Here is a 25,314-nt window from a genome sequence, read left to right on the forward strand (position 1 = left end):
ATTAAAGAAATACTATTTTCTTTTAACCCCTTCACGTTCACCATTTTTATATATAAGTTCCAATAATTCATACAGCGTGCCGCTAGGACGTATATATACGTTCTTCTTCACTTTAATGGCAAATCTCACTCCCCTGCCAGCAAAAATATTGAGTCGGCACTTCGTGAGTTTGACCCTAAAAATGGGGAAGTTTTTGTTCCTAGGTTTTATAGTAATGAATTAGGTTAATTAAGGTTCAAATATTTGATATTGTTATACACAGGAGTCCCAGAAGATTATTATTTTTTGCATAAACTTAGTTATTCAAATTTATCACATCAAATTAATATTTGAATTTTAGATTATTTCTGCCCATTTTTCTCTATAAATTACAGAAAATTAAAAGATATATTAAAGGATCTTGTCGAATCTATGCCGCAAAAAATAAAAAATATTATTTAAAAATATTAACCCAAAGAACGTATTGTTTTGTAAATATGATATGTTGATGTGGACATTTTAGGCAGCAAAAGCCTTGGTCATGAAGGGGTTAACCATTTGATTTTCTTAATTGGTTATTCTATCTATCTCTCTATCCATCTCATATCTATCTATCTGATATCTATCCATCTCATATCTCCTATCTATCTAGCTATCTATCTATCTCTTATATATTATCTATCTATCTATCTCATATCTATCTATTTATATATCTATCATCTATCTATCTCCTATCTATCTATCTATCTATCTATCTATCTATCTATCTATCTCATATCTATCTATCTATCTATCTATCTATCTATCTATCTATCTATCTATCTATCATACAGTATATCTTAATACTAATGTAAACAATATGTGGTTCGCTCTTCAATTATGACTACCACAGTTCTGGAAATAGAAGCAAAGCAGCAATAGTCTCAACACTTTCTTCGCTGCAGTGATTTTTCGGCTTTTTCATCTTCGTATTTCAAAAGTCCCAACTTTTTTTTACTTTTCTGTTGATGTAGCAGTATGTGAGCTTGTTATTTGTAGGATGAGCTGTATATTTAATGCTAACATTTTTTTTACATATAATGTATTTGTATAACTTTTATTAGTTTTGGAGGGTAATATAGTGAAGAAACACATAAATGTCACAATTTTTTGTAGGAGATTTTGTTTTTATGGTCTCTGCCTAGCGGTATAAATAATACATGCTAACTATTTTCCAGGTTATTAAGAATACTAATATGCACAATAAAAACTTTATTTTTCAAAATGCAGTATTTGTGACTCTGCATTCAAACATTCATAACATTTTTACTTTTCTACCCATGAGAGATTATTTTTTGCAAGATAACCTGAAGCTTTTATTGGTATAATTTTTGGATACATGCAACTTTATTGACACATTTTTATTAGGTCGGTTTCACATGGGCAACAAAATCGTGTGATTTTCTTGCGATGCGACGGTGCTACAAATTACATGTATGTGAAGCCCATACTTTCCAATGCGTTCTTTCACTCACACAAGAGATGTTTTGTAGGCTGCTGCATTGCGAGAATACAAAATTGCGGCATGCTCTATACAGCCGTGATTTGTGATGTCTCGTAGCCCATGTTTCCCTATGGAGCCTTTTTCATGAAGTGCAATGCCACTTTTACAGTAGGAGATCTTACTGTTTGAGCCCTAAAATAAACCATTTAAAAAACCACAATACATCACCTAACAGGCGCTGTCTGCTCAGCCACACTTCTCCTCGCAGGTCCCAGGCAAACTTGCTTGTAGTTTTTCCCCAGTGCTTCCTCGTCAAGGGTTCAAAAACCCCGCCTCCGGGAACCACTGACTCTGATTGGCTGAGCTGCAGCGCTCAAGAACCAATCACTGCAGCGCTCGATCAACCAATCACAGCCATCGCATTGAATGGCTGTGATTGGTTGATCGAGCGCTGCTAGCACTTAGGTGTGGTTAGGCAGTCTAGCCCTGGAGCTCAGCGATGCAGGAAACCTAGTCTTGGAGATAGCTGAGAGAAGACAGCCGGAGATAGAGACCCGGGAGTTACAAGGCAAACATCTACACAAAGTCTTCTAAGAATTACTCTAGTTCTGGAGCCTAGTCTGTTACGATGGTGTGAGCAACTAAGCACGGGGCCAAAGAATCCACATGCGTTTCAGATAACTAACCCTGAACTACAGGAAGAATGACATGGCCATACCTAAGCAGGGACATTGCCCCTATAAAGGGTTGTCCAGCGGTCTTCGGATCTGGGCCCTAGCAGCTCCTAGGAACCACGCCACCAGAACAGGATGCATAAACATGCCACATGACAGGGACAAGTGGACAGAACAAGAAGACACACAGAGCCAGAAAACACAGCATACAACAGCCAAAATGAAAACACTAATAGCAGATAGTAAGCTGAATATAAATACCAGATATTAGTTGACATTTTGATCAAAACATAGAAGCTAGCGGGCCAATTCAAGGCTCCTGGCTATACCGCTAGTCCCTACACTAACCAGAAGTCCAGCGGCACTGGACACAGTTCACATCGCAAGCTGCAACAGCACAGACAACAGGACACAAGTCACACAGCAAGCTGTAGCAGGACAGACAACAGGAAACAAGTCACACAGCAAGCTGTAGCAGGACAGACAACAGGACACAAGTCACACAGCAAGCTGTACAGGACAGACAACAGAACACGAGTCACACAGCAAGCTGAACAGGACACAAGTCACACAGCAATCTGCAGTAACATGACTGCTCACCCTGAATACCAGACAAACACTGACAGAAGCTGGGTTTATATGTGCTGCAGACTAAAGGAGATTGGCTGGGTGTGGTATTCTCCAGCAGCCAGCTCAATTAACCCCAACCTGTGAAGGTGTGCTCCTGGAACCCTGTAGTACAACAGATCCCAGCAGCACATCCTGACATAGTCATGGAGTTAGAAGGATAACATCTTAGCGTGAGAACCTAATAAGAGAAAGTGCTTTAATGCAATGTCTACTAATGCAATGCCAAGTCGTCAAATATCTCAAGTCAATGTGATTCAACAGTTATTGCAGTTTTCATCAGCTACAGTCTGCTTCCTGAATGGTCTTCCTTTCATCGATACACTGCACTGAGGTACTACACTTAACGCTTTAGGGACAACGACTACTGCCCCTGTTATTGTTAAGTTCTCCACTTTTTATATTTATGGTTTCTGCCTGGAACGTGTCCCTACAGGTTAGCGTCACGACAGACTGACATCTTACTCTACCTGACTACGCGGGTAGCAGGTTATAAGAACTGCCTGATTTTACCACTGTGAGCAGCCAAGTCAGAGAAGAACAACAGAACCACAGTTGACTACCATCTTGTTTCCCTACTGTCTCCCCCTCTAAGGTTTGCGCTTGGCTACTACAGTGTGTCCTAGATGTGTATTGTGTACAACTAATGCTTCACAGAAAAAACGCTAGGGGACAGAACCCAATTTTGGATCTCATAATGATGAATATTTTATTTGAAAACAACACAAAATCCAAAATCAATTGGGAACAAAAGAGTAAGAGGGTGCAAATCTGGGTGTAGTAGTATAAACAAGGTAATCTGAATAATATGCACAAAGATCGCTTCTCATATTGAGTAGTTGTGTTTAGTAGGGCACAATACCAAACAACGTGTAACTAGAAATGAGCGTGCGTAATCGCTAAGTCAAAGTACTCGAGCGAGTACTGCCTTATGCGAGTACCTGCCCGCTCATCTCTAAAGATTCGGGTGCCGGCGGGGGAGAGCGGTGAGTTGCGGGAGTGAGCAGGGAGGAGCGGGGGGGGGGGGGGGGAGAGCGTGAGAGAGAAATCTCCCCCCGTTCCTCCCCGCTCTCCCCAGCCGCTCCCTGCCGGCACCCGAATCTTTAGAGACGAGCGGGCAGGTACTCGCATAAGGCACTACTCGCTCGAGTAGTTTGCCTTAGCGAGTACGCTCACTCCTCTCTACGTGTAACCAACTCTGCGTATCAAACTTCTAGCTATGCTATCAACCAGGGATTTCTCCACTTAACTCCAAGTTGACAATAAATATACAATCCAATATGATAAACTGGAACTTCATATCAAGATGCAGCTCTTGTGACAACTGTCTGGGGGCATCAAATACACCACCAGATAGCAAAGATAATGATAATTGTAATTTAATAAAATATAACCACATAAAATACATTAGGGGCACATTTACTAATGCTATCTAAAAGTTAGACCCTTCAAATGAAGGCAGAAAATCTTAAAATGTGCCAAATTCACCACTGCAACTCATGCGAGATAGTAAGGCCTTGGTCAGACGACCGTTTTTTGCCGCGATTTGCGGATCGCACGACAGATGCGCATCGGCAAATTGCATGACCGGGCCGACGATTCGCTGAAAAATCTGCAGCTAGCAGCGTTTTCGGTGAAACGGGCCCGATCAAAGGAGCGCTGTCCAACCCATTGAAATTCAATGGAGCCGGCAATACAGCTGGCTGAAAGCAATGGGCTGCCGGCGAGCGCGGCATGAATTTTCGGGAAGGACTTAAAAATATAAGCCCTTCCCTGAAAAACATCCAAAAATGTGTAAAAAAAAAAAATATATATACTCACCTTGTCCCTGCAGCCGGAGTTCAGCCGCGGCCAGCCGGCAGTTCTCCTGAACTGCTCTGTGTAGTATTCAGCAGCCGGGGATTTACAATCCCCGCCTGCTGAATGAGCTGCCTCTGATTGGTCACAGCCCTCACCAATCAGAGGCAGCTCTCATTCACCCATTCATGAATATATATTTTTTTATTTTTACACATTTTTGGATGATTTTCAGGGAAGGGCTTATATTTTTAAGCCCTTCCCGAAAATTCATCCCGCGCTCGCCGGCAGCCCATTGCTTTCAATGGAGCCGGCTGTATTGACGGCTCCATTGAATTCAATGGGCGAACATCCTTGTTCTCTGCCAAAGCTGTTACAGCTGTGGCAAAGGAGAATGATCTTTATAGTATATGTTCTCAATGGGGTCGGCGCTGCTGCCGTCGGCCCCATTGAGCGCATATATAGAACACAAGGAATCGCAGAACGCAGATAGGCGCCATCTGCGATTCCTCGTGTCCTATAATTTATCGGACATCCGCATAAAAAGCGGACATGTGACCGATCCCATTGTGAAGCAATGGTTCTATATATGCGCAGATCGCATGTGCATCCGCAAATCGCGGCAAAAAATGGTCGTCTGACCAAGGCCTCAATGTGTTGATTTTTAAGACTCTCTAGTCTAAGTTTATACCACCTATTAGTTGGCCTTGTTTACTCCAAAAATTGTGCCAAAATTTAGCACAATTTTTATCACAATTTAGCCCATGCACCTTTTAGGCAAGTAAGAAAACACAAAGTAAATGTGGTGCAAATCGTGTAAGACAGTTTTTTTGGCAGTTTACACCAGAAAACTGTTGTATTTTGAATAGTAAATCTGCCCCAATAGGCGCAGTTTTTGGTGTAAACTAAACCAACTAATAAGTGATATAAATGTAGACTAGACACTCTTTGCCATCCAGCATGAGCTGCTGTCATGAATTTGGCAAATTTTAACATTGTCTGACGTTATTTGCACTTCTATTGTCTAACTTTCCAACAGTGCGGGAAATTTACAAAGCACAGCATTTCCTATTCCAGTCTTAGTAAGATTTCTGCCGGCACACCGTACTCTGAATACACGAAGAGGTGAACATTTCTGGCATCCTTTAATTTGTGGCGTAAATTATACATAATTATGTCGGTCCACCCATAGCTCCACCCATTTTCCAGAAAAAGTGGCGCAGGAGATTTTTTACTTTTCTACGTCAGACTTGTGGCGCAGAGTCATTAATAAATGTCCCCCAGTATTAGTAAATGTGCCCCAATGTATTTTAACATTGTATTTTACGTGTTTTCTATTTTATTAAATTACAGTCATCATCATCTGCTATCTAATGTGTATTTGATATCTACGGTCAGTAATCAGAAGCCCAGCATCTCAATGTGACGTTCTTGTTTTTCATGTTTGGATATAATATTCTGTTTGGTCCTGTCCTGATGTATTTAGTTGTGTTTGTCTTATTAAGTAGTCCTTGTACAGCTGTGTCAATCTCATAAATTGTTCTGCTTAACTACCAGCACCAATATTATCCATGCAGGGTTTGCATATCTTTTTTTCCCCAGAAACAGCACCACTTTTATCCCTAGGCTGTGTCTGGTATTACATCTCAGCCCTATTCAAATGCCCTTTTTTTCTGGAACCTTTATTAATTTTGTGGTTGTTTTTTCCATTCTAAGGAAAATGTGCGGAATGTCTTGAATATTTTTCCAGAACTTTCAGTTCAGAGTTTTCCAGTTTCAGTGACTGTTGAATCAGCTCTTTCCTCTAGAAAAGAAAACAAATGGCATAAAATATGATTTGTACGTGCTATTGGGAAATGCTCAGGTGCAGCTCATACAATATTAAATGTCTTAAGTGCTAGGGCTAAACACTGCAAAGAAATAAGTTACGGGCCATTCTGCTGTAAACACCTCTCTCAGTAAAGTTTTATGGTAGTCTTCTTAGTGCAATAGTCTATGAAGTCATAATGTGTTTTAGTGGGAAACATGATTTCACTGCACTTACTGGTCATAATGCCAGGTAACCAGCATAATGATTTATACAATAAAAATCCAACATCGGCATTATTAAGCCCATAACATAAACAATACAGATGGTTATTAGGAAACATGGCTATTAATAGTCAGGAAGTGGATATGCACATTAGGGTGTTAATATTTTATATTTTATTCAATTTATTATCTAAACCTATTGGACTACAATTTGCTTTAGCTTCATGAGATCCGGGAAATGCAGGTCCAGACAAACCAATATTAAGGTCTGGACTGCAATAAAATTGGGCTTCGTAGTCCCTAATTTATTTCTTTGTGTATCTAAACCTCGTCTATCTGGATTGCTGTGTTTTCAAAGGATAGTAAAAAAAAGTAATAAAAAACTCCTTTCTTTGGACTATTGCATATATTTATGAAAACCATGCCATGGAAAAAGCAGTAAAACAGCCAATCAGTGGTCTAGGACATGAAAGCAAACATCTGCCTGGGTGTTGGCTATTGTTACAGGTTGACTATGCACTTGTCTAAAATATGAGATACCGTTACATGGCTTATAAAATGTGCTCACATCTCTGGAATGGGTTTGGGTAATAACATTTAAAGGGGTTTTCTTATTACAACCGCTCCTTTCTTTATCCCTATTGAGTCTTGAGACACAACCAAAAATGTCCTCCCTGGTCCCCTCCAACATCCTGTTCTAAGGCAACGGTTACTTTGCAAGATCAGCTCCCAGTCTTATGGAACCGATCTTTCTGTGCATTTCATGGTTGCCAAGACTGTCAGCATTTTGGGGTTCTAATCAATGTTTGTATTTATAATTATATCGGTAGATGTTCATCAGGTTTAAATAAATCCAAAGAATTTGCTTGTCTCAGATTGTGCTTTTAGGGTGGAGATCATAGACCTTTATATTGAAGGGCCTTAAGTCAATCATATTCACTGTTGCTCAGCAGGTCTCATGGCAGGCCAGTTGGCATCTACAGATTACATTATTAAACTATGGACCTTATGAGGGCCAAATTGGGGCAGAGTCCCTAATAGACTGTGCAGAAAATCGGCTGAGCATAGGTTATACCATTAGTAACGACCGAGAGAACACAGCAACAAGTGTTTAATTTTCATCCAGCCACCATAGGGAAAACAAAGCATGGCATGGTGCCCATTAAAATCAGTGAGTCAACTCTGTTAGGCACAGAGAGAAGGATAAACATCAACTGTCCTTAAAGGGCATTTCAAAATGTATCTTGAAAACCAGACAATCCCTTTAAAGGGAATGCGTCACCTACGTAGATTGTTTTTACTAATTAGAACCAGATACTGAAACATACTCTCTCTTAACATTTTTTTTCTTGACTGTAGATCTCTATATGTTTGTACATTATTATGGGGCAGCCATATTGCCTATATCATATTAACAGCACTCTGTGATATGATTATCAGCAGCCACATGGACCAAAATAACCTATAGTCTGGAGATGTTTATTGAGTGTTATGGGCTCGCTCTGTAATGTGCAGAGGGCATTGTGCAGGGATGGGGGAGGAGGTGGGCTGTGACCAGTACCTATTGTTAACCCTCTCCAATCCACTGTCTCACATCTAAAGACATTATGATTTAAGGCTGTACAGCTCCGATGTTGGTAGACATCCGTCGGGGTTCTCTTACTGTATATTGCCAGCCTCTCTGCTGTTGGAGCCTATCCAATGTGTCATCTCATGCAGCACTGGCTTTAGCCAGCAGATAGCGCCATTGTATTACAGCAGAAAAAGAGTAAGCCCCCTAGGAAAACCAGGATACAAATTGGATCGGAAAGGGTTAATGTTAGATCCTATGTTATCTATATATAGGTGTCATTTTTCTTCTAATTCTGCCTGTGCTGTTAATTAAATGGCTGTTATAAGAGATCTGTACAGAACAGGAAGTGTCTGCCTATTGTGATGCTAAGTGACCAATGTGAAAACTGCATTTCAGGATTATTATTTTTTGTATAGATAATGACATGAAAAATTAATTTAAAAAACAGAAAATTAAACAAAAGGTTTGACATTTTTTTTTTTAAACAATAGTTCATTCCCTTTAAAGAAAATGAACTTCACATTGTAATAATGATTTCTCATATCATTCTAATATGATTGCTTTAAAACGTACAAATTCTCTAATTTGTACATTTGATGTTGATTAAAATGAATATTTACGAAGTAATCCAATGTATTATTTTATTACTACTACCGGTACTTTAAAAAGGTATATTTCAATTTAAGTGTCAGTTGGTTGGAGCTTTAATTGGATCTAATGAAGTCAAATACTATACTACTACTGAGCAAAAACAAACGTAATAAGATTGCAATTGTAATAAACAGTAGTGTATTATATTACAAAAATATAGGAAAACCCTGTAGCGCACAGGCAACAAATGATAACTCAACCTCTGGTTCAAAAGATGATTGTCAGCTAATTAGATTATAATATACTGTATGGAATATAATGTAACATTGCTGCAATAAATTAAAGTCTAAAGATAACTTTGTATGAGTTTAAGAACCTTTTACATGGGCTGATGATCTCATTTTCAAATGCTTGTTTCTAGAGATGAGCGAGTATACTCGCTAAAGGCAATTGCTCGAGCGAGCATTGCCTTTAGCGAGTACCTGCCCGCTCGGGACAGAAGGTTCGGGTGCCGGCGGGCAGGGAGCTGCGGGGGAGAGCGGGGCGGAACGGAGGGGAGATCTCTCTCTTCCTCTCTCCCCCCCCCCTACTCCCTCCTGCTGACTGCCGCTACTCACCGCTCCCCTGCGCCGGCACCCGAACCTTCTGCCTCGAGCGGGCAGGTACTCGCTAAAGGCAATGTTTGCTCGAGCAATTGCCTTTAGCGAGTATACTCGCTCATCTCTACTTGTTTCCAATCATTACATAGTATAAAGACATCTAGTAGAGATGAGCGAGAGTACTCGTTAAGGCAAATTACTCGAGCGAGTATCGCCATTTTTGAGTACATGCCTGCTTGCCCAAAAAGATTCGGGGGATGGCAGGGGAGAGCAGGGGGGGGGGGGTGGAAGATCTCTCTCTTCCACCCCCCGTGCTCCCCCTGCTCACTCCCGCAACTCACCGCTCACCCCCGACAGCCCCCGAATCTTTTCGTACGAGCAGGCATGTACTCGCAAATGGCGATACTCGCTCAAGTAATTTGCCTTAACGAGTACGCTCGCTCATCTCTAATATCTAGCAATTTAGTGACAAACAGTAATTCTTTTGTATGTTGTTCATTGCATCTTATATGAGTGCAAAAATGATCTTTTGTCAGCGACACATTCTTGCATGTAAATAGAGTATGTGCCACCAACAATAATGCAAACTGGTTCATATGAATGCAAACTGGTTCATATGAACTATCCATATGAATCGCCGCATGATACTTGCAACATGTAAATCCAACAAGTGCAATTTCACTGTTGATTACTGCTTGTATTCATATGAATCCATATGAATCGCCGCATGATACTTGCAACATGTAAATCCAACAAGTGCAATTTCACTGTTGATTACTGCTTGCTGCAGACAATATTCTGTCCCTTTAAAAGAACCCATATTTGCTTAGCCTACATTACAATATATCACAAATTGAAAAGCATCAACTGGCCATTGCCTCTAAAACTAATCAATGTCAACTCATTTAATCTGATTTGGAACAGGAAATTGGGAAGGAGGTTTAAACCACTGTGCCCATATCTTTTGTGTCATGTCAGATGACTAGTGATTAATTGGAATTGCCAGGTGGCTGCATACATTTCCAATACTGGCCCATTGATTGAGGTGACCTAATAGCTATAGGTTAATTCTGCACCTTTCTATCTTACTTTCCATCTAATTGTAACATATGACTGCCATTTGTTTGTTTATTTCAAGGGTCTATGAGTTTTCAAGCACAAACCTGGAGGCTGGAGCAATACGATGACAGATTGAATCTAGAGACGTCTTATTGCTTCTCATAACATTTACGAACACAGTTATAGACAAGTGTATTCTACGTGCCAAGATAAACAAGGCTAATTGTAATACAATCTGCCAAAAGTCTATAAACCCTACTGAGAATCGCTTCTTAATGTTATTAAAATGGCCTGAACAGTGCCCCTCGTCCTCGTGTTTTCATTATAAATATTCCTGGCAGGAAAGACACAAGTGTTTTAGGAACACAAAGTTCCTGTCATTCTGCAGTTTAGTATTGTCTTAAAAAAAGTCATTGCTAGTTCTATCTATCTATCTCATATCTATTTATCTATCTATCTCATATCTATCTATCTATCAATCTAGCTCATATCTATCTATCTATCTCATATCTATCTATATACTATCTATCTCTATATCTATCTATATCATATCTATCTATCTCATATCTATCTATCTATATCATATATATCTATATCCTATCTATCTTCTATCTATCTATCAATCTATCTCATATCTACTTATCTATCTCATATCTATCTATATACTATCTATCTCTATATTTATCTATCTATATCATATCTATCTATCTATCTATATCATATCTATCTATCTCATATCTATCTATCTCATATCTATCTATCTATCTATCTATCTCATATCTGTCCATCTATCTCATATCTATCCATCTATCTCATATCTATCTATCTATCTCATATCTATATCATATCTATCTATCTATCTCATATCTATCTATCTATCTATCTCATATCTATATCATATCTATCTATCTATCTATCTATCTATCTATCTATCTATCTATCTATCTCATATCTATTTATCTATATCATATCTATCTATCTATCTATCTATCTATCTATCTCATATCTATTTATCTATATCATATCTATCTATCTATCTATCTATCTATCTCATATCTATCTATCTATATCATATCTATCTATCTCATATCTATTTCTATCTATATGTATATCTCATATCTATATCTATCTATCTAATATCTATGTATAGTAAAGGGTTTCATACTATTAGTTAGTGAGGAAAATAAGAAATGAATGGATAAAAAACTGTGAGAACTAATCTTATTACAAATCCTGGTGATAGATTGCTGTCCCATTAAAAAAAACAAAGATTGACATTCCAGTCTAATTTCATTAGCACTTCTTCTCTTACATTACTATGCTATATTCAGAGCATTCTAGTATACATTATATACATAATATTATTATATCTCATACACATAGTGGAACACAATAGCAGAAAGGTCCAAAGCTACCTACATATACAGCCATAGGGTGCTACTAGATATAATTATATGATTAGTCTTTCTTTTCCTGCAGGATAATAGGACATAAAAATGTAAGTTCTGTAACTCTAAAAATGTGGGAAAAAAAACATTTGTTCTCACCCCCCCCCCTCACCCCCCCCCCCCAGGGGGCAGATGCCAATTTTTTTTTTTTTTTTTTAAATCCAAGTTTTATTGAGTTTTAACAGAGGGTACATAACAAGGTATAAACCGACAGGTCAGAAACAATAGGTCCCTGGCAGAACAAGCAGCAGGGTTTGCGGCATACGGCAATGGACCTGAACCGGCATTTAAGCCTGTAAAAGACCAAGTCTCGACAAACGTGTAGACAGACAAAGACTTACAACAGAGGGGGGGAGGGGAGGGAGGAGGGGGTCCGGGAAGAGTATGGGGGGGGAATTTAAGTGTGATCTGTACTGGCTTTCACACTCGTTTGATAAGGGCCTCACAAACGGGTACCTAAACCAAGACTTCTTGCCTCCATCTCCCCACACGCGAGGGGCTAGTGAGGGAGCTCTGAGCGTATTCTGCGCCATGGGCCCCAAGTTTCGAGGAATTTCTCATGGGAACCGTTTGACCAGCTGGAGAGTTCCTCCAGGTTGTAGGTCCGGTCCATTCTATCCCTCCACTGAGAGAAGAGGGGGGGGAGGTTTTTGCAACCACAGGGGGGGGATAAGTGCCTTGGCCCCGTCGATTGCGTGAGCCAACAATCTGTGCCTCAGGGGGCTGAAGTCCCCAGAGGGCCTCCACAAGAACATCACCTCCGGAGTCAATGTAAAGTTGGGTAGAATTCTTTTTAGCGAGTCCGCTATCTTTTGCCAGAAGGTCGACAGGAGAGGACAGGACCACCAAATATGGAGGTATGAGCCTGTGCCATTCTCGCATCTCCAGCATTTGCTGTTAGACACGAGCTTGTGGTCGGCGAACCACTGCGGGGTCCTATACCAACGGACTAACAGCTTATAGTGGGCTTCTTGATTGATGATGCACGAGGAGAGTCCGTATGCGAACTTTAGGATTAATTGCGTGTCCGATGAGGACAAAGTAATATTTAGCTCCTTCTCCCATGAGGAGATGAACGCGGGCTTAAAGGGTGGGGAGGGCGGGAAGCAAAGCTTGCGTAGGCATGCGATTCTTCCAGCGGACACGCTGTTTGCCCCTACCGCCCTCTCAAAGGCTGTGAGGGGTCTTGTAGATGTGAAGGTTTTCTTAAAGTCTTTGATTACACCCTCAATTTGAGCTCGTTGAAGGAAAGGCAGAGGCTGGTCGGGCAGTAGAGACCCTACTATCTCCCCGGGATTCAGGTGGATCAGGGACTGAAGCTCTCCTAGGGACTTACTGCTAAGTTTTTGCCAGAGCCTAGCCGAACAAGGGTCCGGTGGACGGCCCATCAAGGTAGGAAGGGAGCATAATGGGGAAACTGAAGAGGGGGGTGGCGCTAGTACTTCGGTTTGAGAATCCCACGCTTCACTGGGGCCCCTCAGGAGCATATTGAAGTTCCTATTTCTATAAACAGCTTTTTTGGGGAACCACAAGGTCTCCAGCAAAGAGGGACCATACATGGCCATGATCATCCGGAACAGGAAGGGGTCTCCTGCTGGCATGGTCAATCTCAGCCAGTAGCTAATATGAGATGCAACGTAGAAGTCAGAGATGTTCGGCAGTCCCATTCCTCCCTCCTCTCTTCTCTTTATCAAAAGGCTGTACGGCAGCCTGGAGCCCTTTTGTCTCCAAATATACTTAGTGAACATCTTGCGGAGGGTGTTAAAAAAGTGTGCTGGTAGGTGGAACGGGAGTGACCGGATTTGGTATAGAATGGTTGGGAATATGTAGGATTTTATTATATTTCTCCTCCCAAACCAGGAGATGTAGGGGAGATCATACTTGTGCAGAAGGGTTTTAATTTTAGAAATTTGTGGGGGGAAGTTGGCTGCGAAAAGATCTTCTGTCTTCCTTGTCAGCCTTACTCCCAGGAAATCTATTGCAGTGTTGGACCAGGAGAACGGGGAGTCAGACATCAGGTTCGCGCAACGAGCCCTTGGGATCGAGACGTTAAGAACCGTTGATTTATTAAAATTTATTTTAAAGTTTGAGAGACTCCCAAACTGCTCCAGGCATGTGGTGAGTCTGGGGAGGCCCGTTTCCGGATTCGTGATTAGGAAAATGATATCGTCTGCAAAGGCGGCTGCAGACAAAGACTGGTCTCCTATTGTAAGTCCCCGTATCTCCTGGTCCATCCTGATGAACTGGAGCAAGGGTTCCAGGGCTAGGATGAACAGGGTAGGGGAAAGGGGGCAGCCTTGGCGTGTGCCATTTTTTATTTCAAAAGGGGGGGAGAGAATATTGTTTATTTTCAGTTTGGCAAAGGGTTCGGCATACAGGGAAAAGATGGCCGCGACAAAGGAGGGGGGAAAGTTAAAGTGGAGTAGGACCGATTTCATGTAATGCCAGTCGACTCTATCGAATGCCTTTACGGCATCGGTGCTTACTAAGGCGAGTGGGATTCTATTTACGTGGGCATAGCGCATTGTGTGGAGGATGCGGAAGCAATTGTCCCTCCCTTCCCTCCCCTTCACAAACCCGGCCTGCTCCCTCTCCACCAGGTTAGGAATGTGGGCTTCCATGCGCTTGGCCAGGAGTTTGGCCCATAGTTTGGCGTCCAAGTTAATTAGTGAAATGGGACGGTAGCTGCCGCACATCTCTGAGTCTTTGTTCTCTTTCAAAATTAACGTGATGTGGGCCTCGTGAGTTTGTCTCTGGAGGGCGCCACCCACTAGGAGAGCATTGAACATTTCTGTAAGGCGCGGTACTAGCGTGGTGCGGAAGGATTTATAATAAATGAGGGGGAGGCCGTCAGGGCCAGGGCTTTTGCCCGGAGGGGAAGAGTTCAGGACTTCGTCAACCTACGTTTCCGTAGCAGGGGCCAGGAGTTGGTTGACTATTTCTGGATCCAGCTTGGGGAGAGAAAGCTTTTTAAGGAAATCCTTTATTTGTTTATCAGATTCGTCTAACTCATTATGATCCTGTTGCGGGCGTAGGTTGTAGAGTTGGGAGTAGAAATGTTGGAACTCAGCTGCGATATCTTGGGAAGAAGTGACTCGGGTGCCTAAGTGTGTTTTTATTGAGTCGATTTGATTCCTAGTGCGGGCTTTCTTGATCATGGCAGTCGTATATTTGCTACCTCTGTTGCCTTGGGCAAATGTTATATGTTTAAGGTAAAGACACTTTTTGTTGAATCTTGTTTCTAAACAAAGATTTAGTTCTTTCCTGGTGTCTGAGAGTTTGGAGAGGTTTTCTTTACTGGCGGAGAGTTTAGTGGTGTGTTCTAACTTAGCTATACGCTTCAGAAGGTCGTCTATTTCTTTTTGTTGATTTTTCTTTTTCCTAGCTCCAAGGGCTATCAAAATGCCTCTGATAAACGCTTTATGCGTTTCCCACACCACTGGGACCGATTGGTCACCGCCCCCGTTAAGCTCGAAAAATTCTTTTAATTGCTTGGAGATCTCAGATTTATCGTCCTCGGAGTCAAGGAGGGAGGTATTCAGCCTCCATCTCCACTCCCGGGGGGAATTGCATAGGGGTCTGAGGTCAACGTGCAACGGTGCGTGGTCGGACACAGTGGTGGTGGCAATAGAGGAGTCTATCAGCATTGGGAGAAGGGTAGAGGCTATGAGAAAGTAGTCCAACCTCTGAAACGAGGCGTGGACGTGCGAGAAGTAGGTGAAGTCTTTAGTGGAGGGTGAGCATTGACGCCAGGCATCAATCAAGCCCAACTCCGAGAGGCATCTCTGTAGGCATCTCAACTTCGGGTGTGATATTTGGGAGTGCCCGACTGACGAGTCAAGCAGGGGGTTTAATGTCAGGTTCAGGTCCCCTCCTAAGATGATAGGGCCTACCGCGAATTCTCTGAGAGTCTCCAACTGCCCCACCAGCCATGCTACTTGATTAGAATTTGGAGTGTAAAGATTGGCCAGGGTAATCTGGAAATTGTTTAGGCGTCCTCTCAGGAAAATGGCCCTGCCCTCTCCGTCAGTGTGTTGTGCCTCGCACTTAAATGTGGTGGACTTATGAAACAAGATGGAGACTCCTTTTGAGGCAGATGTCGGGTGGGGGTTGTGGAAGCCCTGTGGGAACTGTCTACCCGGCTAAGAGAGGCACTTACCCTCCTTGTAGTGGGTCTCTTGTAGGAAGGCGATCTTGGTGCCATACTTTCTCAGAAGTTGCGCTACGTTGTGTCTTTTAAAGGGCGAGTTGAGCCCTCTCACGTTAAACGAGGAGAGACGGAAGCGGTCATCTACAGCAGGTGGCGGAGGAGGCATCGTGAGTCCAGGAGGCGCGCTGTTGTTGAAAGAGGAATCAAAATGCACAGTGAGACACCAGGCAGATTATCGAAAGCAAAAAAAAAGGGGGGGGGGGGACAGCTATAGGGGAAAGTTAGGAACGAACACTAAGGGGAGGTGTAAGACACAGAAGAAAGGTAACACTGCAGTGAAGAACACAATATTAAAAAAGACAAGACCAATTCGTCCTAGGACGGTCAGTGGGGGTGGTGTGCAGAGCGGTGCCCACCCCAAGAATGGATACTGGGGCTCACAGCTGACCAGATGGAGACCGCGGTGCACAGAACCTGCCCTGGACGACTCCTGAGGACCATTTAAAATAAACCTCTTGAAACCAACTATGCAGACAGACTTGCATTAGAACAGGAGGAGAGAGGGAAGGAGAGGAGGGGGAGGGGGAGAGAGCAAGAGAGAGAGAGAGGAGGGAGGTGAAAACAACAAGATAACCGTCGGTTGGTACTTTCAGGAGACCGCTGGGGTCCCACCCGCGGTACAATGACCCTTCCCGAAGAGGTAAGAGGTAGTGGGGGGTGGTCCCAAAGTTCAACAAGGTCCCTTGGTGGACGTGAGCATGTTCAGTCCAACTGCGGAACAGCGGTCTCAACCTTGCGAACCGAGGTCAGGCAGGAGAAAACTTTCGCCCGAACAGCAGCCGGGCTGGGTCGGTTCTTCAGTCTCCTGCAGGGGTGGGATCGCGACTCTTTTTCTTCTTATTCTTAGGTGATTTAGCCGGGGGTGCCAGGCTCCAGGCGGTTGCAGAGGGTAGGTTTGTGAATTTTGGTATCTCTGGTAAAGGAAGCCAGCATGGTAGATCTAGCGGCTCTATCTCGAGAAACTGCCAGCACGCCTGGAGGTCCCCTGGGTCACGAATGTTCAGTCTTCGGCCTTTGTGGGATATACCTAGACCGAAGGGGAACAACCAGGCGTACTTAATCCCCCTCTCTCTCAACGCATGTAGTAGTGGACGGAGGAGGCGGCGCTTGGCCAGGGTAGACGGGGCCAGGTCCTGGAAAATCTGTATAGAGGCCTCCGCATATTTCAAGTCTCTGTGGTTTCTGGACACCCTTAGGATTGCAAAAGCGTCCTGAAATGAAAGGACTTTGCAGATGACGTCCCGTGGGGGCTCCGTATTCGCAGGGGGGGGGGGGTCTGGTCTGAGGGCTCTATGGACCCTTTCAATCATGATTGGGGCTGCTCTCTCTGCACCCAGGAGGAGTGAGAAGATCTCTTTGGTTACCTTGTGGAGGCAGTCCGCAGCCCATGACTCTGGAAGCCCCTTGATGCGTACATTAGAGCGTCTGTTTCTATTCTCTAGATCTTCCTGCATCAAGAGGGCTTTGTTAATGCCTCCTTACTGTGAGCTGCGGCCGATAGCTGGGCCGGCGCCATCTTTGCTGGGAACAGCGGTGAGCGGGGACTCTTCTCTTTTAGGTATCGCTGCATGTCCGACTGTCCTCTGCTCACCCGTGGCGTCCCTGAAGGCTCCGGTCCTCTCTCCCTCCAGACTCTCCTCATTCCTGTGCTGCTGGTTGCTGCTGAAGGTCCTGTAACGGAGTTTTGCCGCGGGAGCTAAACTCTCACACGGCCATTCTCCTCAGCGGTCAGGCTCCGCCCCGGCAAATGCCAATTTAGCAGTAGAGCATGACACAAGACCACATAAGCTTGTACAAAAAAAGTCATTTAGCACTGCCAGAAGTTCTTACTTTGTACTTTGTTGTTTGCAATGTCTATACAACTTGACTTCACTGGCGCACTGTGTATGCCAGAAGATGCGGCTGGAAGGGCGAACGACATGGCATGACAATTAAGCGCTACCAGTTCTGATGTCAATACATAGAGCAAAGCAGTGAATGGGAGGAAACACCAGGTTTCTGGTGTGACACGCTGAATTGGAAGGATGATAGCACCACCTCTTTGACTTGTGATAGCGCATACTGGGCACGCAAACAATATGAAGAATTCCTTGTAATGCTAAATGGCTTTTTTGTGTACAACCATGTTCCATGTGTGACCTGCTTGTGTCACGCTGCATTAAAGATTTAAAATGAGTTTTCCGGTGACAGGCTCCCTTTACCAGAAATGAGATATTGGTAGGACACATCAACAATGTACAACACAATAAAATAAACTCAGATCTTACAACCAACTATACCATTTGCATATTAAATATTGTCCACAATATCCAGTATAATATTTTGGTCCCCTTTTAGAAAATCCTCCATAAAACATTTTTTGTAAATTATTTTAGATGCTTTTGGAAACTTTTTTAACACGTCCTGTAAAGGGACATGGCTTTTTGGAAAAGTAGGCTTAGCCCAAAGGCATCAAATTGCATCAAAAATTGTGTACAAATTCTGTTGTAGGTTTTTGGTGTAAACTGTGCCAACTAATAGGTGGTATAACGTTATCCAGTTTTAAAATTTGATAGAATTATGATTAAGCAGAGCCACTGTAATAAATTGCTTAAAGGTTTAAAGACTGTCTAGTCTAAGTTTGCACTGTCCTACTATTAGACAGCATTAGTAAATCTGCTCCAATGTCTTCTCTCCACAACTCCAACTTAGTACACGTACTGCAATTGGAAACTCCAACAGGAGGATTGTGAATCTTGTTCATTCAAGACTTCTGGAGTGGTATACAAGTGGAGAATATGGGCTTGAGCAGAGGATGCTAAGACGGAGTGAAAGAAAAAGGTGGAACTTAAATCTGGGAGAACATTTAGCTTGTACATACTTCAGAGTGGTTAGCGAGCTTCAGTTGTGTAAAACTACCATAACTTACTGTTTGAACAATTGTTCCAGAGAGGTTTTTAAAATGGGATACTAACAAAATACAGAATACTACAGATAATGTTTAATATGCAAATGGAATAGCTGAAAAGGCCCTTTTACACGCAATGATTATCACTCAAAATTCATCCAAACAGCCAAAAATGAGCAATAATCGTTACATGTAAATGCATCATGCAGTTTTCATTTGAACGATGGATTTTAGTTCACTTAAAATCCATCGTTCAGCCACCGAAACACTGAGCAAACACATTCTATTTGAATGTATTTCGCTTATCTTTCAGTAGACTGTGGGATATTCTCTCCACAGCATGTTTATACTAGTCATAAGAACAAAGGAAGTTTTTGAACACACACTGGGCTCTGCAAACAACTCCTAGAGGTCCTTTCACATGCAAATGAAGATGATAAAGTGTTCATGGCCATTAAAGCCATGGACACTTTATGAAAAAAAATCACTAAATCTTTCTATCTTTCAGTTGTTTGAAAGATTATCCTTGTGTGTGAAAGGGCCTTAAGCCCCAAAGTTCTTTATTAGGTTGTACATTTCTAGCTGAGTTTTTATGTGGTAAACCAAAATGCCTTATGGCAGTTTTTCCAGTGCTTTGTTCCAGCATACGTAATGAACGATCTCTCAACAATGTCATGTCTTTAGTAACTGTAGAAAAACAGAGAAGCACCACAGGTCTTCCAAAAAGCTGTTGTTTTTATTTAATCCATAAAAATGGGGCAGCAACGTTTTAACTCATACAGAGTCTTTTTCAAGCTGACCACCAATATAGAACACCATAGACTTGTGCAACTCACACCCAACACATAATTAAAATGTCATAGGCTCACCTGTGACCAGAAGCAATCATAGAATTCCTGTGGGAAGCATGATGTAAGGAGCAGCTGCGGCATATGTTATATCACAATAATGCAAACCCAATGCGTTTATGCGGGATTACTAAGTCCATTGTGGTAGTACACACGCTGCAATGCACTTTGTGACTCAATGTCAGAGATCACATGCCCACTGCGCATACGTGAGAGTCCTAGAACTCTTGCGATAGTTCGAGCGTCACACAGGGCTTCAGCATATATTATGCCCATTCATATTGATGTAACCATAGACATAGCGATATGTCTACAGTGAAAATTACTTATCCACAATTGTTACCATGCAGGGCAGCGCAGGGTCCCGCGGTCAGCGCGCGCCACACCGGCGTCGGCTCCGGCGTCCTGGAGCCCTGACGTCGGGGCTCTACCGGCGACGTGGAACGGCTGGTGTGCGGCGGCGTGGGCGTGTCCGCCCGTAGGGCGCCGCCCGCACTCCTCCATCTCTCTTGTGCAGTAGTGGGGGAGCTGCCTCCTCCCACTCTCTGCCCCGGGGCGGAGTCTTTCGTTTATAAGGCTGGCAGTGACCTGACCTCACTGCCAGTTATTGATTCTGTTAGCCACTAGTCAGTTCTGCCTGTGTCAGTCAGTCAGTACTAGTTGCTAGTCAGTCTCTTTCTAGTGTGCCTTTTACTCAGTCTGTTCTGGTTCTGTCTGCTACTAGCTAGTCTGTCTGCAGCTACCCTCAGCTAGCCCTGGTTTGCCAGTCAGTTTCCTTCAGCCTACCTGTAGCTTTGTTTGTTCTGTTGGTCTTTTCCATCTGCCTCTCTGTCGGCACTCTGTCCCCCCATCAGTTAGTTTCTCTTGTCAGTCGCCAGGTCCCTAGCCAGCGCAGGGACCGCCGTCCAGTTGTCCGCCTGGGATTAGCCAGGGCCAAGGCAAGTAGGCAGGGACAATGGGGTGCGGGAAGTTCAGGGCACCCCACCTGGCGCTCGGGGGTCAGAGTGCCGTAACATAATAACTGGCCCTTTAAACTGTTTTTTTTTCCATGGAGGCGAACAGCTCCCTCACAAACCAGCTGCAAGCCCTGGTGCCGGTGATCCAGGATTTGTCAGCTCGCATGGTGGCCCAGGAGCAGTGGGCATTGTCGCAGGGGCGGGACGCCTCAACCAGTCCTGAACCCAAGTGCCCTCTTCCCGAGGTGTTCTCTGGGGAGAGGAACAAGTTTTTTGTTTTTCAACAGGCGTGTCGGTTGTTTTTTCGGATGCGTCCCCATTCTTCCAGGTCGGAGGCCCAGAGGGTCGGGCATATAATGTCCCTGCTGCGGGGCTCTGCCCAGACCTGGGCTTTTTCCATTCCCGAGGGTTCCCCCGGCCTGCAGTCGGTGGACTCCTTTTTCCAGGAACTCGGGGGTATCTTCAATGAACCAGACCGAGTGGGGTTGGCGGTTTCTCGGCTGTTGGCGTTGCATCAGGGGTCGCTTTGTGTGGAGGATTATTGCTCCAATTTCAGATGCTATGCCGGTGATACTGCATGGAATGATAGCGCTCTGAAAGACGTTTTTCTGCAGGGCCTCTCGGACGCGGTTAAAGAACTATTGATTTTCCATCCCGTTCCCGGGTCCTTAAAGGAGGCTATGGAGCTAGCGGTGAAGGCAGATAGGAGGCTCAGGGCTGGGAAGCAAGATAGACAGCTCCGTAGAGTCAGCGAGGTCGTTTGTCCTGTTCCCTCCTCTTCTGTACCAGTCTCTGTTCCCGAGCCTATGGAGGTGAACCCGCTGGACCCCAAGGAGCGACGCCGGATTCGTTTATTGCATCATCTCTGCTCCTACTGCGGGAAAGTTGGACATCGGGTGATAACCTGCCCCCTGAGGCCTCAGCGCCCACAGTCTGAATCGGCAGAAAGACTCCAAGTCCTAGGCGATTGCAGGGAGGATCGCCTAGGACTACAGGTACGTCCTAGACTTCTGGTACCCTGTCAGGTTAGATTCCGGAACTTCTCCCGCCCAGGGCAGGCGTTTATTGATTCCGGAGCAGCCGCTAACCTGATAAGCATGCGTTTCGTTGGGCCCCTGATGGCTGAATTTGTGGCGCTGAAGACGCCAATTCGTTTTGCTAGCATTGATGCTACCCCTCTTGCTTCGGGCTTGGTACGATGGAGGACCCCAGTGTTACAGTTCACGGTGGGGGGTCGCCACTCGGAAGATCTATCATTCCTGGTGATGGAGAAAATGTCGGTAGACATGGTACTAGGGATGCCGTGGCTGGCGTTGCACAACCCCCAATTCAATTGGGCCACTGGGGAGCTGACCCAGTGGGGACCATCCTGCCATAGCCATCTTGCTCCCCTTCCTCTCTGCTCAGTTGATACCACGCTCAGTCCCCGTGGTCTGACTTCCCTTCCCACCCCGTCTGCCTGTCCTGCTGCTGATGTCGCCACGGATGTGCTGCAGGGGGGACGGAAGGAAGTGCAAAAGAATCTAGAAGTGGTGGGGTCTCGTATGCAGTTGTGTAGTGGGAAGAGTCTGTCTGTATCTGAGCCGTGCAGGGTGGGACAGAAGGTGTGCCGGTCCTCTGGAAATCCCAAAAGGAGGGTTCACAGGGGGTTCCATAAGTCTTTATCGAAACCTTTTGTCCCTTCGGTGATGCCCATCCTGGTCCGTGATGAAGTTGAATATGAGGTCCAGGAGATCCTGGATTCTCACCTGTGTCGAGGAACCCTACAATATTTGGTGGCCTGGAAGGGTTTTGGACCAGAGGATCATTCCTGGGTGGCCGTATGTGATGTTCACGCTCCCGAGCTGGTACGGTGTTTTCACCGCTGTTTTCCGGATAAACCTGGTCGAGTTTCCGGGGGCCTGGAGGTCCCCCGTCAGAGGGGGGGGGGTAATGTTACCATGCAGGGCAGCGCAGGGTCCCGCGGTCAGCGCGCGCCACCCCGGCGTCGGCTCTGGCTTCCTGGAGCCCTGACGTCGGGGCTCTACCGGCGACGTGGAATGGCTGGTGTGCGGCGGCGAGGGCGTGTCCGCCCGTAGGGCGCTGCCCGCACTCCTCCATCTCTCTTGTGCAGTAGTGGGGGAGCTGGCTCCTCCCACTCTCCGCCCCGGGGCGAAGTCTTTCGTTTATAAGGCTGGCAGTGACCTGAGCTCACTGCCAGTTATTGGTTCTGTTAGCCACTAGTCAGTTAGCTAGTCTGTCTGCAGCTACCCTCAGCTAGCCCTGGTTTGCCAGTCAGTTTCCTTCAGCCTGCCTGTAGCTTTGTTTGTTCTGTTGGTCTTTTCCATCTGCCTCTCTGTCGGCACTGTGTCCCCCCATCAGTTTGTTTCTCTTGTCAGTCGCCAGGTCCCTAGCCAGCGCAGGGACCGCCGTCAAGTTGTCCGCCTGGGATTAGCCAGGGCCGAGGCAAGTAGGCAGGGACAGTGGGGTGCGGGAAGTTCAGGGCACCCCACCTGGCGCTCGGGGGTCAGAGTGCTGTAACAACAATGGCATGAGATCGCATCCACAGAGCACACACTATCAAGAGGCCGCGGCAACTGCCTCCATCAACCATGTTGGTCTACATCATAGATTGTCACGTCCCCAACTGTCAATCATCCAGAGGCTCCAATAGACCAACATTGAGATGCCATAGTAACTCATACGGCGGGGTTTGTTCATGAAAGAGCATGTCTTTATTCTCTTTTTGAAATATGAAGAAAAATCAAAGCGTAAGCAGGGGAGAAATTCTTTTTTTCCAGACTTTCAGTCACTAGACACTTTATACCCCCCATCAGACCAACCCCAGATCTATTAACATCTATGTCATCACCTTTTATTCTTCCGCCTGTACATAATTCCCAGTTTTAATTCTCCGACTTATCATAATGATGTTTCATCACATGTACTATGTCTTCATGTAACTTTTAACCCTTTCCAATCCACTGTCTAAAGTTTTCCTACATTCTGATTGAAGCTTGTACAGCTCCAATGTAAGAAGACGTCCGACAGGGTATTCTTACCATCTATTGCCAGCCACTCTGCTGTCGAAGCCTCTCTTAGCCAGCAGATGACACCGTTGTATAACAGCAAAAAGAGAAAGCCTTTTAGGAAACCTCGAATCCAAAATTAGATTGAAAAGGGTTAAATGTTGTGCTGTCTTCTCTCAGTACTCCGAATGCTTGGTTAGCCAAAAAGGTATCATTTCCATAATATATTTGTCTTTTTACAAGAGTATTCAACATCACATAGATTTTTCTGGCTAACATGGTACCACTCTCTCTTTTTTTTGCTGTATATCAGCCAAATATGGAAGAGATCAACTGAATTCTTGTGTTCTCTTGAAGATGTCTGCAAATCTGACAACAATTTATCTCCCAGCATAAGTGTCTGAGATGGGAATACCCTTTTAATGATTTTCTGATCAAAATCGAAGGCTACTACTCCTTGATTCATTTTTTTTTATTCCTGTCTTTAGCTTTTAACCCGGTTGACCATGCACTCAATGTGCCCAACTCAAACACTATCTTATCTCCTTGCTCATTTGGAGGTTTCTTAAGACTCTATTCTCTGACACTTTGTCTACTGGATCTATACTTTTGGCCTCAGGTCCATCTTGGTTTACAGTATTACTCATACAAAGATGATATACAAATCTATCTCTCAGGTCCTAACCTTCCTTGTTTACTGTCCTACATTCTCAACCGCTGTGTAATACGTTATGTCCTATTGTTTTATCAATATAAAGAAAATAGAACTCATCATCTTTTTACCGTCTTCACATGCTCTGCTGCTCAAACTAACAATTGTTGTTGCTTACACCACAATAAATCCTTTTATTCTTGCTAGTTACATGGCTTATAGTTGTCTCTACTTGTTGTCAGGAATCAGCTGCTTTCTCCAGCTTAAAACGACATGTAGCCCCCTAAAAAAAAAATCAATCCACTGCAATCCCATTACCTGTGTCATGCCATCAAACAAGCTGATGCCAAGCCATTAGAAATGAGCGAGCATACTTGCTAAGGGCAATTACTCGAGCGAGAATTGTCCTTAGCGAGTACCTGCCTGCTCGGAAAAAAAGGTTCGGCTGCCGGCGGGGGGCAGGGAGCGGCGGGGAAGAGCAGGGATGAACGGAGGGGAGATCTCTCTCTCCCTCTCTCCCCCCGCTCCCTCCTGCTCACTCCCGCAACTCACCGCTCCCCCACGCCGGCAGCCGAATCTTTTCTTTTGAGCGGGCAGGTACTCACTAAGAGCAATGCTCGCTCGAGTAATTGCCCTTAGCGAGTATGCTCGCTCATCTCTGCAAGCCATACTAAATTCTGCTGCAATCTCTACTCACCTTCCCTTCACTTTAGTGCCACCACTTTTTGCCAAACCCTCTATCTGATGCCATTTACCCAGTTAATGCAGTTCAAAATCCTAATAATCAGCTACAATGCTGTCTGCAATTTTACTTCTCTGCTCATTACTTTCTTCATTAATCTCTAGATAGCACCTCAAGAGCAAGCTTCTCTCTTCAAACAACCTTCTCCTC

General features: G+C 44.3%; 1 protein-coding gene across 1 annotated transcript in view; it reads right to left on the reverse strand.

The window, feature by feature from the left end:
* Nucleotides 1–4,924: 4,924 nt before the first annotated feature.
* LOC136610626 (uncharacterized) overlaps nucleotides 4,925–25,314 on the reverse strand; it is a 209,558-nt gene continuing 189,168 nt past the window's right edge. The window contains exon 9 of the mRNA XM_066589840.1: nucleotides 4,925–6,364. Coding sequence (XP_066445937.1) covers nucleotides 6,272–6,364 — 93 coding nt within the window. The 3' untranslated portion in view covers nucleotides 4,925–6,271. The remainder of the gene's footprint in view (nucleotides 6,365–25,314) is intronic.

The sequence above is a fragment of the Eleutherodactylus coqui genome, chromosome 1 (genome assembly GCF_035609145.1).
Source record: "Eleutherodactylus coqui strain aEleCoq1 chromosome 1, aEleCoq1.hap1, whole genome shotgun sequence".
Classification (NCBI taxonomy): Eukaryota; Metazoa; Chordata; class Amphibia; order Anura; family Eleutherodactylidae; genus Eleutherodactylus; species Eleutherodactylus coqui.